Source organism: Vigna unguiculata, chromosome 2 (assembly GCF_037176805.1).
Source record: "Vigna unguiculata cultivar grain cowpea cultivar isolate G323 ecotype 2 chromosome 2, ASM3717680v1, whole genome shotgun sequence".
Classification (NCBI taxonomy): Eukaryota; Viridiplantae; Streptophyta; class Magnoliopsida; order Fabales; family Fabaceae; genus Vigna; species Vigna unguiculata.
Genome location: NC_140793.1, coordinates 25,925,758 through 25,945,475, shown reverse-complemented (window position 1 = coordinate 25,945,475; position 19,718 = coordinate 25,925,758). Strand labels below are relative to the sequence as shown.

Here is a 19,718-nt window from a genome sequence, read left to right as displayed (position 1 = left end):
AAGTGGGCTTGGTGTTTGCTAATGTGTTTTTTAGGAGAATTTTAGAGGTTAGATGAGCCAACGAAGGGTGAATGGTTGTTTTTGGTTGGATAATTCCCAGTGGGTTTTTGGTTAGGCATGTAGTTTTCTTCATAGAGCTTAGTTAAAGCAACAACGCATAATAAATTTGGTGGATAAAAAGCAACCACATCCCGCTTAATACCAACATTTAACCCACTTACAAAACAATTGAGTATTGCTTCCTTAGTCAATCATTCTGACCTATTTGCAAGAGACATGAATTTCAAATAATAATCCAAAATTGACCCATTTTGTTGTAGTTTAAACCGTTCTGCCATAGGGCAATCAAAGAGAGATGAGCCAAATTGAGATTCTAGAGCTCGGGTTAGTGTTAACCAAGTCGTAACTACCTCAATCTTCTAGAGCATTTGGAACCATGGCACTACGTCTCTTTCGAAATGCATAGATGCAATTTCAACATGTTCTGAATCTGGTGTATTGTGGTAATTAAAGAATTTATCAGCCTTGAAATTGCTAAGACTTTAACAAGTGTACCAAGTCGCGCAAGTAGTAACCGATAAGACCGAGATGTCGTTTCCCAAGAGACTCGTGTATACTAAATAATTGTGTAATTAATAACTAATTTAAACTAAAGAATAAATCCATAATTTGAGTTTTTGTGCATGAAAGTAAATATTGTGTAAACAAGTAAAAGGTGAAATTGGATATTTGAAACTCTTAGAATATGAAAAAGATAAGAAATGCAGTGGAATGATATTGTTGGGGTTAAATTTCATCGACTTCACTATCAAGCATATAAAACACTCAACTGTTCTCCATTAAATTATTAATGTCAACCCACGAGTTTACTCAAGCCCTAATCCCTTAGTTGAATGAGCCTAGGTTTCCTTATTAAGAGTCAATTCCTTGAATCCCTAAATAAGTAAATCCGCTTTACGAACTAGGGTTTAAGACAACTAATGGGTCAAGCTCCATTCCTAGATACAAGTTCCATTAGATATCTTGTTCCAAGTCTAGGTTTCAAGAGATATTTTTCAATACCTAATGACCCAAATGTCATGCGATGAATGATTAAAACAAATCAAACATTAAGTAAAGAAACAAAAATACTAAAAATTAATGGAAGAAGCATTTATGTATTCAAAACATTTGCAAATACATGAGAGTTTAGTGGTTACATCTACCCCCAACAAAATAGGTTTAGCTCTCCGTCAGAAAGTTGATTTTTGTGTTTTGATGAGTGTGAAGTACCTCACAATGATACAACCTAAAAGCAATGGGAGTTTCTTTTTCTCACACCCTGTTTTCTTAAGTTCACACCCCCGACCTTTTCTCCTGTGTATTTTATTCTTTTCTCTCTCTGCCTTCCATCATTGCATCCCCATTCTGAAACTCTCTTGCATTGACTTTTTTCTGTGAGTTAGATCTTGGAAGATGGCTGAAGCAATTCTTGGAGTTGTGCTTGAAAAGTTGACCTCTCTTGCTGTAGAAGAGCTGAGATCATTTATGGGTTTCAATACAGACTTGGAAAAGCTTCGCGTCATGCTCACTTCAATCGAGGCTATCCTTGATGATGCTGCAGAGAAACAGTTCTCAAGCCAAAGAGTAAAGTATTGGCTGGAGATGCTAAAAGATGCATCTTATGAGCTGAATGACATCTTAGACGAGTGTGCTGAATTGACCTTGGAGTACCAAGGTATCAAGTGTGGTTCATATCATGAGGTATGTTCTTGCTTATCCTATTTTCGTCCCAAGCATGCTGCCTTCCATTACACCATTGCTAAGAGAATGAAAAGTATATGTGAGAGATTAGATACAATTGCGGAAGCAAGACACATGTTTCAGTTAACGGCGAAGCCTCCTAGGAGTGGTGGAGTCTATGAAAGACTCCAAACCACCTCAGTCATAGTTGAAAGTCGAGTCTACGGGAGAGAAGAAGATGAACAAAATATTGTAGACTTTTTAATGGCTAATGCTGATGTTCATACTTCTCGTTCTAATAACTTATCAGTCTATCCAATTGTAGGACTAGGCGGACTTGGAAAGACAACACTTGCCCGACTCATTTTCAATCATGTAAGTGTAGTCAACCACTTTGATGCAAGAGTTTGGATATGTGTTACTGAAGATTTTGATTTAAACAAAATAACTAAAGCTATCATTGGATCATTGTCTCTTGAGATATGTGAAGATTTGGAACTAGAGTCACTACTAACAAAAGTTCAAGATCTGCTCCAAAATAAAAGGTATCTACTTGTTTTGGACGACGTGTGTGATTATCAACAAGAGAAATGGTTGATGTTGAAATCGGTTTTGGCTTGTGGAGCGATGGGTGCCTCCATTTTGATCACTACTCGTCTTTTAAGGGTTGCTGCAATGATGGGAACAGTGTCACCTCATGAATTATCTTATCTGTCTGACAACGATTGTTGGAAATTGTTTAAAGAACAAGCTTTTCAAGCAGGCGAAATAGAACAGGAGGAGCTTGTAAACATTGGAATGGACATAGTAAAGAAATGTGGGGGAGTGCCGCTTGCAGCAAAAGTGCTAGGAGCTTTCCTACGTTTCAATAGGGAAGAAAGTACGTGGACCAATGTTAAGAATAGCGACACATGGAAATCATCACAGGGAGAAAACTCTATAATGCCTGCCCTGATATTAAGTTACTCAAACTTACCACACAAAGTCAGACAATGTCTTGTTTATTGTGCAATCTTTCCCAAAGATGAAATAATTAGGAAGCAAGATTTAATTGAACATTGGATGGCGAATGGATTCATTCCACCCAATGAAACATTAGATGTTGGTGATAGTATGTGGAATGAATTATATTGGAGATCATTTTTTCAGGATATTGAGACAGATGAGTTTAGCCACGTTACAAGTTTCAAGATACATAACATCGTTCATGATCTTCTAAAGTTTGCTGCAGAAGAGGTTTGTTGCATTACAAATGACAATGATGTAACCGTGCCTGAGAGAATCCACCATATCTCGGAGCATAGCTGGAGGAGTAAATTAGATTCAGCCCAGTTTCGGTTCGAATCTCTGAGGACCTATTTATTGCCACCACAAAGGTACAAAACAGGGCAACTTTCTCCCCAGGTATTGAAATGTTATAATTTACGGGTGCTTCAATATGAACCAACGGAAACTTTGTCGTCTTCAATTAGTCGTTTAAAACATCTAAGGTACTTGAATGTTTCTGGGGGTGACTTCGTAACTATTCCAAAATCTCTATGTAGATTGTGGAATTTGCAAATATTGAAGTTAGACCATTGTCATCGTCTCCAAAAGTTGCCTAAAAATTTGATAGGTTTGAAAGCTCTACAAAAGCTATCTTTGAATGGCTGCAGCTCACTTTCAAGCTTACCACGTCAAATGGGGAAGTTGACTTCCCTAAGGAATTTAAGCATGTACATAGTTTGCGAGAAAAAAGGGTTTCTTTTGGCAGAATTGGGACCACTCAAGCTTAAAGGAGATCTCGACATCAAGCATATGGAGAAAGTGAGAAGTGTTGAAGATGCCAAAGAGGCCAAGATGTCAGAAAAGCAACTAAATCGGTTGTCATTGTCATGGGACAACAATGAAGCGACTGAATTGCAAGAAAATGTTGAAGAAATTCTTCAAGTGCTTGAACCCAGTACCAACCAACTTGCGAGTTTGAGTGTGGTAGGATATAAAGGGGCCTGCTTCCCACAATGGATGTCTAGTTCTTTTCTCAAATATCTAGAACTGGAGGATTGTAAAATGTGTTCAAAACTTCCACAGTTGGGGAAATTACGTTTTTTGAAGAGTCTGAGTATATCAAAAATGACTCCTGTAGAGTACCTATACGAGGAGGATTCCTATGATGGTGAAGCAGTTTTCATTGCTCTAGAATTTCTGTTCCTAAAGGAGCTCTCAAACCTAAAAAGATTACTGAAGAGGGAGGACGGGGAAAACATGTTCCCATTACTTAACAAACTTGAAATTGCTGAATGTCCTAACTTGTTGGGTTTGCCCAGTCTTCCATCTATCAGGGATCTACACATACAGGGGAAGTGCAACCAACATTTACTAACTTCAGTTAAGAAACTAAGTAGTCTTCAAGACTTGTGGTTGGAAGATAACGAAGAGTTAAGATTTTTTCCAGATGGGATGTTCCAAGGGCTTACTTCTCTGAAAGAACTATATTTTCACAGGCTCTTCAAACTCGAGATATTCCCAACCAAACTGCCAGATTCTCTTGAGAAATTAGAATTTGTGGGGTGTCATAAGTTCGTGTCTGCAGGTTTGCATGAGGCTTTACAAAATGTGACTGCACTGCACTCCTTAAAATTTGAGCATCTTCCGAACCTAGCTTCTTTGCCTGACTGCTTTCAAAAACTTGCGTTGCTTCGCGAATTGACTCTGTATAACTGTTCAAAATTGAAGTGCCTTCCAGCCAGCCTAAAGTTTTGCGCTCTGAAAAGATTGGATATTCAAGGTTGCCCGGAGTTAGAGAAACGATGTCAAGAATACACGGGAGAGGACTGGCCAATCATATCTACCATCCCCAATATCAGAGTTATTCCAATGCGGAGATGAATATTATGATTCCAGTGCAGGTATTTTCTCGATTCTTTGCAGAATTCAGATTTTCATCTGATTTCATTCTGTACGGTGTGAATATAATTATTTTTTTCCTTGTAACAGTTCTTTCCGCTATATCAAGCTCTCCTGCGGCCATTGTGGTAAAGAAATACTTTCTATATCAAGAATCGCTAAACAACAGAACAAATATCTGAATGTGATTATAACACAGACCAAGGTACTATTACACATAGAAAAGTCTTATATTTTTTAGCTTTGATCTTTGTATTTGATTCAGTTACTAACAAATAGTTGTTGTTTATGTCTTTTGACACTAACATAGGAACACTCTAATCTTTTGCTGTGTTTGCTTCTGAAAAATGTTGAAGAAAAGCTTTTTTAATCTCCCTTTAGCCAATGAAGTGTGTTTCTACATACCTGGTGCCTTCTTATTCAGCACGGGTAGTTTCTTCATCGGTTGTCTTCAGTGCTTGCCTATGCCACAAACAGTCTAATTGTGCATATTTTGGGATTTGGTCAGAAACATCTCCAAAAGCATTTCATATATTCTAAAAATTCTGTTCCAAAAATCTCGTTTAAAAAGCCTTACTCCTGAAATTTTGGAAAACTGTTACGGAAAAGTTTTAGGATATTTAATCCAAAAACAATGATATTTTGACTACTAAATATTGACAACTTTTTCTTATAACATGAGGTGTTATCTTCTAAGTGATTTTTAAATATTGAAAATGAGATAAGGAGAAATACCACTTAGAAGATGATACCTAAGGTTGTGAGAGAAAGTTGTCAAAATTTAGTAGTCAATAAATCATTTTCCTTAATTCAAAAGTTACCCTTACAGAAAGAAAACGGGTATTTTGAAGATTTAGGGTGTGCAAAAAAATTATGGAGGTGCAGAAAATAAAAGCTTAATATTTTTCTTGGACACAGCCCATTCTTTTCAAAATATAAAAGTACATAAAGTTCATTTAGAAGCTAAGCATTTAATCGAAAGGTTAAGATGTGTTCCAAGACACCTACAACCACTTTTATAAACTTGGTAAATTCCTTTACAGTGTGAATAGATATGATTTTCTGGATATAATTTTTTTAAAATAAATTGAAATTTTAAAAATAATTAGAGTAATTTAATTGTTTTAAATGAGAATTTCAAATACTATTTAAAACTTGTGAATTTAAATATGTCTATTTTTTTTTTATATTCTTTTTGATTTTATTGAGGTTAGTACATCATAAGTTCAACCGTGTTTTTTCAACAATGATAAAGTTGTCATGTTAAGATTATTTTTTTGCTAATATATAAGAATTATTTATTTCTTGATGTTAATTAGGATTATTTTCTTTATTAATATTAATATTGTTTTTCGATTAATGTCAAATATAATTTGTTTCCATTGATGTTAATACAGATTATTTTTAGTTGATATAAGTTGAAATTGTTTTTTAACCAATGTTCATGTAGCCAGTTTTTCTTTTTTTAACTAACGTCGATAATACTATCTTTCATGGATAAACCATTGTGTATTAGTTAACTTCGATAGGACTATTTTTGTGGTTGACATTATTGATATTATTTATCTACTGATGTAAAATCAAAGTTATTTCTTGATTTAAATTTGTTAGAATTTTCTCTATTAGTGCTGATGAGACTTTTCTTTTTTTATAGATGCTCGCAAGAATCTTTTCATTGAATTATTTAGGTTACTTTTGTTTATGCATGCAATAATTGTTTCTTTATTGATGTTTCTAATGCTATTTGGTATATTTGATAGCAAAGTTTGTATTTGGTGATGGTTGATGTTCTTACCCGGCGTGATGTATGCTCTTAGAACAAGAAAAGATCGGAGAAGATCCATTGGAGGCCAAAACACGTGAAAAATCCACCTATAAATGACTCTCCAACTTTCAAAGTTTAGAAAAAATGATTTTAACTTATTATTTTCAAGGTAAGTATTGTATGGACATGTGTATTTATAATACTTCTATGGGTCTTAGACTTATATGATAATAGTGTATCATTTACGATATCACAACTTACCTAATAACAATTGTGATATATATATATATATATATATATATATATATATATATATATATATATATATATATATATATATATATATATATATATATATATATATATATATATATATATATATATAAACTGATACACTAAATATTCTGTTAATATTTAATATGAAAAAATATTAGTATGTAATATTCTGATATTTAATATAAGAATGTAATCAAACTATCAAAATTATCATGAGTGTTAATATTTTTTACAATAAGTGAATTTGAGAATATTTTCTTATCATGAGGTTGATTGAACCTTACAATTATTGGGCTGGATATGTACGGTTACTATACTTTATCCAAATAAAATATTTAAAATATTTATTAATATAAAATGAAAATAATTTTAATTTAATATTTTTGAATTTTCTAAAAAATTAACTCTTTCTTATCCTCTTTTTTAGCTAAGGATTGCATAGAAAAAGGCATAGAAACTCTCAAAGTGGGGAAGGGTGCAATTAATTGTTTTCTCCGTAGGATGAGTGGGTTGTAGTAGTGAACATAAAGAGAAGAAAATAATTTCATCAGGAAAGATCACTATGTCAATTCTTCGTTTACATAGTTGTTCAGGTGTTTAGTCTGTATTTTTTCAATAACACTTTGATAATTTCAAAGGTGAATCTTTGATTTCGATATTTGGTATCTAATAAAGAACTAATTTCAATAAAATTTTATTCAAATGAGTTGCTTGTATCAATATATGATAGATTACTTTAAATCTCTTAATTTAATTTATCCTATCATACTCTAATTTGTTATTTGTTAATTTCTTTACTAATGATAATATATTTTTGCAATTGAGATTTTAATTTTTGTACTTAGCTACAAAGTTAATTCTAAAAGAAATAAACAAGGTTATGCTTTTGTAGTAGTTCTCTTTAAATTAAATTGAAAATAATATATTTCTTTTTCGAAGCAAGTTTAACTTTTTTTCAACTTAATTGTTGATGTCTGTGTTAATCTAATAATTTTGCAAACTGAGAATTTGAAACAATTATATAGATAGTTTTTTTTTTCATAATCTCTTTACGGACATTAGAATGGAACTACATCATCTAGTTTGATATATAAATAATTTGCTCATGGAGGAGAAGACATTAAGGATTTTGTGGACAAAGATTAAGCATATACTACTAAAAAAACTCATATATCATACTAATTTTGCTTTGATTTATTTTTAAAAAAAATACTTATAAAATTTTGTTATGAAAAAAAATTTGCAGGTAATTATAGCCAATTTTTTTACAAAATATTTTGTATAAAACACTTTTCATAATAAATTTTGTAAGAAATATTTACAAATTTTATAATTTTGTAGGACGAATAGATTACATGTCAATCAAGATTCTTAGAAAAAATATCGGGAAAAAGTCTTTTCTTCCAATTCTTTTTAACAAATTTGCAAGAAAAATTTCATGTAACATGAGAATTATTAGTAGTGATAGAATGTTGATACAATAAAATCTATTTTTGTGTACGTGTTTACATTGTTCCAGACTAAATTATTTTGGAAAAACAATTTACAATTAGTGGTGGTTTTATCTTTTACCTAATTATAAATAAGGTTCTAAAGGACGAGCTAAATATTGTGCATGAATTAAATTGTGTGATTATTTATTATGATAGTCAAAATTGATCATCTGATATACTAGAAGAGAACAAAACACATTGTTATTTAAACTACACTTTATTAGAGATTTTGAGTTTAGGATAATCAAAATTATGAAAATAGTTTCATAGGATAAATATGCTTACTAATTCTCTCAACCATAATCTACGTTCAAATGTTCCATATAGTTAATTAATTTTTTGATTGAGAATAAAGATTAATGACAAAAGATTTTTCTCCTATGATTTGAAGTTAAGACGAGTGTGACATCCCATTTAAATAGAATAATTCTATTAAATAAAATATCATATAAGTATAATATAAAATAGAGCATAAAAGGATTCCCTGATACAGTCATTTATAAACATACTCGGAAAGGAACTAAGGCATACCATGATGTCAATAAACAAAACATAAGAGTGCAACTATTTACAAAAGACTGCTCATAGAGTAAGAAATTACACAGGCGACAATGCCCCAAAAGATGCTCCATAGAGCAGGATCCAACTCATGCATACTAAACTGCAGCGTTCTCATCATCCAGATGACCACTAGGGATTTTCACATCTGCTCACACTAAATAATTGGTGATTATTGCAAAAAGGAGAAACCACACAAGAAAACAGACACAAGCAAAAAGGGTAAACTATAGTAAAAGAAATTTTGGACATGTTATTGCAAGCAGATAATTGAAACAGATCATAAACATGCAAAACAGTAGGCACCCAAACTATTCGATAGCAAACAAATGCAAGACCTTCTAACTCAATTATCCAGATTATACTCTTGATATATAATTCTAAAGGAAGTATGCACATGTGCTGGTTTCTAAACTCTACATAGTTTAGACACAAGGGGTTATCACCCAACCACACCCCATGGTTAATCCCATGATTGTCTAATGCCATTATTCTACCAAAGACTGTGACCTCCTGCCACTCTCACCACATAAATCATTCACAATCATTCTACTTTACGTGACTGTGAATGATTTTTAGAGGTCAGGATACCTTCCTTTATCTAGACATCTCTTATATCAAGGTATACACTAATCACACCATCACCAAGAGTTTCCCATGGAACTCTTATACCAATATCATTCCACATGCCATCTCAAGCATTAAAATCTCATGTCAATGCACAACCAACCAACCAAGTCATGTTTCATTTTATACCAACACATCAATTTCAGTCTCATTACATCCCATAAAACATGCATAGTATCATACTTTAAGCTTTAAAAGTAAACCAATCAATCGTGGAAGCAATCAAATGGTTCAAAATCAATCTGTTGTCAATCTCGCTCAAGCTAAAAGAGCTCTCGCTTAGACGACATGAGCCTCTTGCTTAAGCTAAAATCTCTCGCCTAGGCGAGATTGCAGATAGGGAGCACTATAGGTTTCTGCGAGTTCTCGCATAAGCGAGACCTCCTCACCTGAGCGAGACTTCCCTCACTTAAAACTAGAGTTTGTCACTTGAGCCACAACTTGAGTAGGAACCTGCAAGAGTTTCTGCTATTCTCACCTAGACGAAACTTGCTCGTTTAGGCGAAAATAGCAGGTTCCTCCCCCTACTCACGAATGCAGCCTTAAACACCAACCCAAAAAATACAAGATATTTTCACACCAACTCCAGCATAATTCAAGCACCAAGAACATAAAACAGACAAAAACAAAATAAACAAAATATCTTAAAAACATGAAACCTTAGCTTCCCTTACCTGGACAAATGCTAGCCAATCAACACTGACACCCAAAGAAGAGCACCACAGCTCCAATGACGAACTAAACAATTGTAAAGTACGAACGTAAGGGCGAGAATGAGTCTCTAAGGGCAAACCCAAGACTGCACCAAGGCAACTGAGTGGGGATAAGGAAGAAAGGAAAGGTTGAGCTTAACTTACTTGGAGGAAAATGAGCTCAGCTAGCTCGGAGGGAAAATGAGCTTATGCCCTAGCAGAGTTCTCTGCTTCAACATTGTGAGGGGGAAGGGATCAGTTTCTGAAAATGAGGCAGAATGAGAGTGAGAAGTTGGAAAGGGGGAGGGGATTCTAGAGAATTTGGTAGGCTGCCCTTGGACCTATCTAAGAAGGTCAGGCCCAAAACGTTTTTAAGACAGAAAAGGGGGCTTACAATGCGGAATTGTAAGGTTTGACTCTGAATCATTGTGTAAAAAGAATATGGAAGATATTCTACAGAATGATGTGTTTAATAGTGTTAAAATAGATGACTCTACTAATGTTATAACTAAAGTGTCATCTAATAATAAATATATGGTTAAATTACTCTTTTGGTCCCTCTATTTGTCAAGTAATATCAGTTTGGTCTTCAAGTTTTTCGTTGTTTCAATTTGGTTCTCATTTTCTTAAAAATGATTCAATTTGGTCTTTGCCGTTAATTTTGGCCATATGGTAATCAACGCCACGTGTCAATTTTTGGTTTTTTTGAATTTTTAAAATTTTAAATTTTTTTTTAAAATTTTATAAATATTTTTTAATTTTTTACACGTATCACTTCACAGTTGTGCCACGTGTCAAAATGATTCAATTTGGTCCTTATATTTGTTTATAGTTTCAGTTTAGTCCTAATTTTTGTAAAAATGAAGAATATTGTCCCTCCTTAAATTGACACTCAATTCAATTTTTGTATACAACTTATGATGACATTCTTAATAAAATTGGCATTTTTATTAAATATTTTAGAAATATTTTTAAACAATTTTTTTTTAGTTTTATTATTAAACAAAGTTAAACCCCAAACTTAATTTCAAAAATTAACAATTTTGTCATCATATATAAAGACATGAAGTATATCATATTATACAAACTTAGTGAAGATTAAAAATCAAATAACTTGTCACACATAAGTTTACGAACTAAATTTCAAATTCAAAACAAAACCAAAGTCTAATGTTTTGTATAGAATTTAAAGTTAATTTAAAATATTTATAAAAATATTTAATAAAAATGTTAATTTTAGTAAGAATATCACCATAAGATTTATAAAAAAAGTAAATTTAGTGTGAGAGACAATATTATTTCATTTTTACAAAAATTGGGATTAAATTGACACTAAAAACAAATATAGGGACCAAATTGAGTCATTTTAACACGTGGCACAATAGTGAAGTGACATGTGTAAAAAATTACTAAAAAAATTCAAAAAAAAAAAAAAACAGAAATTGACACATGACATTGACTTTAACACCATCTGGTCAAACTAACAGTAAGAACTAAATTAAATCATTTTAAAAAAAATGAGGACCACATTGAGACAACCAAAAAATTTGATAACCAAACTGATATTATTTAACAAATAGAGAGATAAAAGAGTAATTTAACCTAAATATATTTATGAATATGTGTGAAGTGAATACATTAATACAAAGGACTCTGCATCTGTTCATCTATTATTTAAACTACCAAAACCAAAGAATTGATAGTTTCTTATATGATTTTTTATTACTCTTAATATTTATATATAAGCTTAACACTTCAAATATATTATATATTTTTTCTCTCTTTTTTCTCTTATAGACGTGAACTCAATATTTCCATCTTATTTATGAATACATCAAAAGTTGATCTCTTTCGTCAAGTTCACTGGAATGGACGTTATTGAACATAGAGTATTTTCTCTTCTATCTTTATATTGCTTTCAACATTTATAATTTCATATTTTCAAAAAGCAATTTCTGTCTTGTGTATTACGCAACTGATAAGCATTGCTGAGTATGCTTAAGTTTTTCAGGGAACACATTATAGTCTTTTCAATCACCTTGACGATCGAACTTTACGTATCCTCAGTTCTACTGTAGCCGTTTATAATGGAGAATTTTATAGTGTCATCATCAATGAAAAAGAAAAAGAACAAGATACATAAGTAAATCTTTATTCTTTGATAATATCTCAGAGCACAATTTGCACATATACAAATTTTAGACCTGATTTTACAGTCCAAAGGAGACAGATCAAAACAAAATATGTCATTTTAAAGTCACTTCTTTTTTAATTTACTTTCTTTGAGCGAGAGCATGGAATTTTTACTATTCTTTTCCTTTAATCTTATTAGAAAGTACGTTGATTCAATGTCTTAAGAATCATCTTGATACACCGATAACAAACTTTTTAAGGAATTATGTCACGTCTCACAGAAACTACAGCTAAACTAAACCATCCACCTGTATGGATGACCAGTATAACTACACAACATGCACCTTTATTTTATACCAGTAATTATGCACCTCTATTTTGAAAGTTTCACAAAAATATTCACAGAATAGTATCGTAGCACATAATGCTTAGTCACATGATGTTTCATAGATTTACCGACCGATGGAAGGTTGCTTATCTTGTCAGAACTTTCAATTTTTTGATGGCAAACTCTCAATCACAATAGCTAAAGGACCTCAGATCGTCACTCAAAGCTTTAAGGCACCATCATGTCGATAAAAGGACTTTATAATATCTAGAGAAAAGGAGTTTTAAGAGCTTTACCTCTACGTACGTTCATCTGTTTCTCAGATATATGTATATTCATGTTCAACAAGCAGAAATTAACACGTATGATTGATTTCACAATCGTTTGTACATAACCCTCTTTCTATGACCCAGATTCATCAATACTGTGAATACAGTCTGAGTAATGTGCTGAGGAATTACAAGATCGACATTATTTTATTATCATTTAATCAGTTGGCTCGCGTCATTTTTCTATATATTTTTTGTGTTATGTGGATTACTGTAAGATTCATTGTTGCTTTTTCCTGTAACAAATGAAACGAATTAGCATATTCTTTTATTCTGGATTCCCATATGAGAACTGATGCATCTTTATGATCAAGAATTTGAAACAGATACATGATAAACTAGAAAAGAAAGGTATTACTGCCTAAAAAGAAGGAAATTAACCGAAGATGTCACTCATTTTTCACATTGAAAAATGAAGACAGATGAGCCCAAAACACATGCATCCACCACTCAATGTACATTCAAACTTCCATTCTTATCTGCACTCATCAAATAATTCACAAATTGATTAATATGCTTATCGGAGCTTCCTCCTTCACCAACTGCTTCCCTAGCCAAGTTCTTCCATTTGCTGGCATTCCTTCTTATCTCTTCACTTCTTTCACCCTCCATCACAACCTTCAAACTATTCACAAATTCTTGCTTCCTAACAATTCCATTCTCATCCTCCTTGGGCCACAACCCCACCTCCCAGATTTCATCCAGATATTTAGCATCAGGCAACTGATCAGACCATTGTGGCAAACACAACACAGGAACACCAAGGCTAAGGCTTTCAAGTGTGGAATTCCAGCCACAATGAGTCACAAAGCAACCAGTGGCTTGGTGAGCCAGCAATTCAAGTTGGTTGCACCATGTCACAATCAGACCCTTATCTTTTACCAAATCTCTGTATCCACAAGGCAATTTACCCTGCTCAGATTCTCTTAAAACCCACAAGAAATTCACACCACTCTCCTTCAACCCCCAAGCCACCTCTTCCACCTGTTCTGCTGTCAATGAAACCATGCTTCCAAAGGAGATGTACACCACAGACCGAGGAGCCTTTTCTTCCAACCAATTTCTGCACTCTTCATTCAGTGGCTTCCATAGACTTGCTCCATACCCTTTGTCCCCTTTAATCCTCCCGTCCAAGTATGCAGAAGGGACCATTGGCCCTATCATCTTCGCCGGAAAGTGCTCCGCCATGGCCTCCACCACCTTCCACAAGGAAACCATCATCAACAATGTCATAATCTCAAGATGAATCAGACAACGCAAAATATACTAAAACAAGAAAAGTCAAGAACTCAAGATTGTTAACGAAAAAAGTTTGATAAACCATTAAACCGTGCCAACAACAAACAAAAAGACATGTAATACAATTATCTATGCAGAGTCAGAAAATATGATACAAAATGCTCTTCAATTTTTGGAACTCATCTTATTTAGTGGGTCCTTTTCCACCTTTTTCTTCTGTCTTTCTATCTTTATTTTTGTACTTGAAGTTTGGTTCGGTTCCACTTTTTGTCTTCGTCTTATTTTTAAATTGTAGATTCCGTCTAAATTTAAAAGAATAAATGATTAACTCTGATTTATGTCTGTCCGTATGTTTAGGGACTGAAGTACAGTGTTTACCCAAATTTAAAAAGTTTTCATCCTTGATTCTTTTAGATCAGATAAATCATAACGACAAAGTACATGACCCAGTGTCAAATATCTACCTAAAGTGACAACTTTCACGATTTATTAGGTGTCCCAGTTGACCAAAATAGCCTAATAAACAGGTAAAGAAAAACAACTTCGCCCACGTAAACATTTAGGTCACCAAACCAAAAGTAAATGAATTGAGCCTGTACCTCGCTTTCTAATGTTTCAAAGGTGTTGACGAACATCCAATCTGCTTTGTCCAAGTTAGAGAACTGATTCAACTTCATGGCCATGTAAGCGGGGTAGCTCTGTGGGAACCTCACGAAACTGGGGAGAGCACGAGAATCCAAGGGAGGAAGCCCAGGAACACACAGAGGAAGGTCTTCCGCGGCAACAGGAACCTCAAGGAAGCCACGGTGTATGCGACAGAAAATGCTGCACACCGCCGCTGAATTGGTGAAAAACGGTGCCCCATAAACGCCATGCTCCTTGGCCACATCGAGAGCCCACGGGAAGAACGAGTCATACACAATGCAGGTGACGGGGGAGGGAGTTTGGTGGTACTTCTGTATGAGCTGGGACAGGGTTCTGGAACCGTTGGTTCTGAAGGAGGAGAGGAAGAGTTGAACGTCGTTGTTGGCCTCGGCGAAGCCGGCTCGGTCGAACCCGTCGGAGATGGGTTCGACGGTGATGTTTGGGGCGGCAATGGAGTTGGCGGTGTAGTGGGTGGTGGCAACGGTGGCTTTTACGCCCTTCGAGGCTAACCGCTTCGCGAATTGCAGGAGAGGGTTGATGTGGCCTTGGGCTGGGTATGGCAGAACAAGAACGTGCACGTTGCTCTGACTCTGCTGAACCATCTTTTGTTTTTTGTTTATTATTTTTGTTCTTGTTGTATGAGATGGAATGCTGTGGTTTTGTTTTCTTCAATAGCAGTATTTATAGCCACGCAGGGGGACACGGATTTCTAAGTCGGCTGGGTTTGTAATTACACGATAAACCATGTTTTTTTTTTTATTAAATGTTTTTAGGTTTCTTCTTAAGTTTAAAATTAAAGAATTTATATCTCCTGATTTAAATGTTGTAATTTTTTATTTTTTGGTGTTAAACGGTGTTTGAAATTAATACTTGAGTTGAGTGAGTGACAGTGACAGAGGATATAAGGGTAAAGGGATGTCATGGTTCCTAAACATTTTGATTTTTTTTTTAATTTGTATCTATTTTGAAACTTTTTAAATTATATGTATTTTTTAAATTAGGTAATATATTGAAAGTTAATAAAAGTTAAATTAGATATATTTTTTATTTCTTTTATAAAATATAATATTTAATTGTTGATAAATAATAAAAGATAAAATTAAATATAATAAAAAGCATTTATGAGGATATAATTTATTATTATTTTTTGAGTTTCTCGGTAGTACTTTTTTTGGCTGAAAAAATAAATAAAACATAAATTTATTATTTTTATTTTTATATTTCATTTTTTTCCTTTCATTCTTAAGAAAACTCAAAATAATACTTTCTTGTCTTACTTAACAGTAAGATATTAATTTCATATTTAGTATTTTTTTTTAATTTATGACCTTTTATATATTTATTTTTTATAAATATAAAAAAAAAAGAAATAATGTATTATATATTTTTTTATAACCGAATTTTGATTATGACTTGATTATTATAATTTTTGTAATAATTATGTCTTTTAATTTTTTATTAAAATATCATAAATTATTTTTTAATCTTAAGCTTCTTTTTAGATAGTTATATTGATGAAGAACAAAATAATAAATTCATTTTTTTAAGTAACAAAAGAATAGAAACTATTGTGAAGACATAGAGAAGACAAATATAGTCGTTCGTTATAATTATGAAATATGAAATGAAAGTTTGTGAAGACTTTTGAATGAAATGGAAGATAAATATTATGGTTATTTACATTGAAAAAAAATTGAAAAATTTAGTTATAATTCAATTATTAACGAATTCAAGGATCTAACCGAACTGTAAATAACCTTTTGGATATCTATAAATTCTTTTATAGTTATAGTTATATTAAATTATGTATTTATTTTTATTGAATTAGTAACAATAATTAAATATATAAATTTTGAGTATATTATTTTGATTTTATCAAAAATTTTGGTCAAAATCTGTCACAATTTAAATTAAAACACATCAAACATCAAATAAATTAATGCAATTGAATTAGAAGGACTATGTCAAGTATTTTTAAATTTTAAAGAATAAATTATATCAAAATTTCAAATAACAAAAAATTCTAATTTTATGTTAAAGTTCTTGATAATAAACATATTTAAACTTTTATTTTTAATTTCTACCATTCACCTTGTTTTCACTTTGTTTTTAAATATAAAATTATTTTTCAATTATATAATTCCAAAAATATTACATTTGTATAATATAAATTATTTGAATTTACATTTGTAACTTCTCATGATATGTACTTTTTCTTTTTAACTATAAACTCGATCACATACAGTAATTGCCGACAAGAACGAAAAACAAGATAATAAACATAGATTTGCTGGTAACAGAACTACGGATGTCAACTAATCACGGCGGAGGTGGTTAAAAGCTAAAATAACTTGCTTTGTTATGGGTTCCCTTATCTTTAAGTATTTATGAAAATATATTGATGAATTATTTTATATTTACAAATATGTATGAATACTTTTTATCTATTTTTAATTTTAAATAATTTATTTCAAAATAATTCTTTGATAAAAAAATGATTTTAAAACACAATTTAAATAATATTACATAATAAAATATTAATATAAATAACTTTGATCTTTTTGTATCATAAAATATGTTTTAAAAGATAATATTTTTAAAAATAATTTCAATTTTAAAAATATAAATAATAAATATAAATCTATACAAATTAAATTCTAAATAATTTAATATTTTTAATGATTTCATTTTGATTACTTGATTTTATAAAAAAAATATATCAAACTAAAATTTATTAACAATAATTAGTATACACACCTTACCAATAAGTGAATAATTAAAATACACTCATTATGTCTAACTATCAAATATATTTATTTAGTATCACCGGTATATTTTACTTACAAATATTTAGGATAATATCTTTTTTATTATTCATAAGAACTATATAGACTTTGTTTAATTTTGTTTTTTCTAACTTAAAATAAATGTACAACTAAGTTATATTTTATACATATTTCCAATGTTAAGTTTTTTATATATATCATTTTTATAGTTAAATTATTCTTTTGTTCATAATTTTGAAAGAAAATCTTAAATAAATAGGTTCTTTTATTTTTATGCATCTCATTTTGGTTTCAATTTCGAGAAATTTGATACAATAAGGTCCTCTCGTTAGTATTATACTAACAATATTATATATGTGTCACATATTAGTTCACATTTTTTTAAGGAAAATAAAAATTTGTCATGTTAAATTAGTATTGTAGCATTGGCAATAGATGTGCTACTTGTTACTGTGATGCCAAGTATCATGATCTTAATCTCAAATTGGTTCCTAAATTTGTTATTTTAATTAATTTAAGTCCCAATTTTTTTAAAATTTGAGTAATTTTACTCCTTCCAAATTGATATCAAATTTAATTTTTATATAAATGTTATATTAATATTTGTATTAAAGTTTACATTTTTATTAAAGTATTTTTAAGAAAATTAAGTTTACTTAAATGTATATTTTATATTGAACTTTATTTAAAATTATTTTAAAATTTTAAATTTATTTGTTTTAAATTGTTATAAAATTGTTTTAAAATTTTATATTTGAACTTATAATATTTTTAAACTAACTTTAACCTTTGTATAGAAATTATTGAATTTTACATATTTTAAAAATATATAATTATTTAAAATATAAATTAAAACAATATATATTACACTATGATGTAATAAAATATCAATACAAATAGAGTTCAATGTAAACTACAACTTAAAAGAAAATAAAGTTTTAATGTAAAATATAAGTTTAAATAAGCTTAATCTTGTTAAAAATATTTAATAAAAATATTAATTTAATAAAATTATTAGTATATCATTTATATAAAAAATAATTTTGGTCTTAAGTTTGAAAATGACAAAATTGTTGAATTTTAAAAAGAAAAAAACGAATTGAATCAAAATTACAAATACATAGATCAAATTGAGATTAAGACAATGACATTTGGCGTGACAGCGACACGTGACATTGTCACATGACACAATGCTAACTTGACATATGACAAATTTTTACTTTAGAAAAAAAAACAAACTTACACATGACACATATTTAATATTCTTAGTATATTACTAACACAAAAGGTTTGATTGTATCAAATCTTGCAAAATAAGGACCAAGTCGAGACACATAAAAATAAAGGGACTTATTTGAAATTGTTCTACAAAAATGGGAAGGAAGGGCTTAATTTAACCTATTTTTAGTTTCCATTTGAAGTGAGACTAAAAGTATGAGTTAAATATGTTTTTAATCCCTAAATTTTGACAAAAAATTGGAATTCATCTCTGATTGAAACTTTGATAAATTTTGGTCATCAATCTTTAAAAATAATAGATATAGTCCTTTTAACCAAATTATATTATCTTTTTTGTTGACATGTCAATGTGTTTCAGGTTAATATTTGAGTTGTTTACATTGATTGACACATTCCACTTAGCAAACATGTTTGACATGTCAAAACAAAATAAATATAATTAGGTTGAAATGACTATATCTATTTATTTTTAAAACTTGAAGACCAAAATATATTAAAATTTTAAAAATAAACGAATTTCAATTTTGTGTTTTTTTATATAATTATTCGCTCTTTTTTTTATATATTGATCGTTAAATCCTATAAGTAAAATCAATAAATGGTCTTAGCATTCGTTTAACCGAATCACATTGAGTTCTTTAAAACAAATATGAAATTACATTGAATTTTTTGAAAAAAGAATAGGGATTACAATGATAAAAATAAAGAAAAAAAAATATTGAATCTACAAATGTAAGATAGCAAATGCTAGTAAACCTATTTTTTATTTTTCTCCAAATATTTGATTAGATGTTAGAAAAGTTTTCAACCACATTCTCTTCCAAGAAGTTTTATATTATATAATTGACATGAAAGTCGACAAGCATATATAATCGATTTATGAAAAAAAAAAAACAAAAACTGTTGACTAACTAAGATTAAGCTGATTTATGAACACGTTCTTGTAAAGAATAAATGGAAAGCATGATAAAGATGTTGAAGAAATAACCGTCAATAACCG

The 19,718-nt window shown here is 30.7% G+C and overlaps 2 protein-coding genes and 1 long non-coding RNA gene across 7 annotated transcripts; 1 reads left to right on the top strand and 2 right to left on the bottom strand.

Annotated features, from left to right (window-relative positions):
• Positions 1 to 1,380: 1,380 nt before the first annotated feature.
• LOC114173622 (putative disease resistance protein RGA4) lies at positions 1,381 to 6,630 on the top strand. Of its 5 annotated transcripts, none has more exons than XM_085669927.1 (4): positions 1,481 to 1,743; positions 2,048 to 2,097; positions 2,213 to 4,610; positions 4,699 to 5,049. In XM_085669927.1, exons 1-3 carry the CDS (start codon positions 1,739 to 1,741, stop codon positions 4,588 to 4,590), a joined length of 2,433 nt encoding a protein of 810 aa, XP_085526053.1. In that variant the 5' UTR covers positions 1,481 to 1,738; the 3' UTR covers positions 4,591 to 4,610; positions 4,699 to 5,049. The 5 variants fall into 5 exon arrangements, 3 of the variants coding, with proteins under 3 accessions (XP_027913912.1, XP_085526053.1, XP_085526052.1); XM_085669926.1 differs by having other exon boundaries at positions 1,610 to 1,743; positions 2,033 to 2,097; XR_003602531.2 differs by adding an exon at positions 6,374 to 6,630 and having other exon boundaries at positions 1,381 to 4,610; positions 4,699 to 4,813.
• A 1,947-nt stretch (positions 6,631 to 8,577) lies between these two features.
• Positions 8,578 to 10,320, bottom strand: LOC114168379 (uncharacterized). The gene is made up of 3 exons (XR_003600668.2): positions 10,185 to 10,320; positions 10,002 to 10,065; positions 8,578 to 8,848 (listed from the first exon to the last, which is right to left on the bottom strand). It is a non-coding gene; the product is annotated as an uncharacterized LOC114168379 (long non-coding RNA).
• Positions 10,321 to 13,093: 2,773 nt separating this feature from the next.
• Positions 13,094 to 15,361, bottom strand: LOC114169855 (UDP-glycosyltransferase 74B1-like). The gene is made up of 2 exons (XM_028055187.2): positions 14,648 to 15,361; positions 13,094 to 14,009 (listed from the first exon to the last, which is right to left on the bottom strand). The coding sequence occupies exons 1-2, from the start codon at positions 15,293 to 15,295 to the stop codon at positions 13,260 to 13,262; spliced, it is 1,398 nt and encodes a 465-aa protein (XP_027910988.1). The 5' UTR covers positions 15,296 to 15,361; the 3' UTR covers positions 13,094 to 13,259.
• Between the last annotated feature and the right edge of the window lie 4,357 nt (positions 15,362 to 19,718).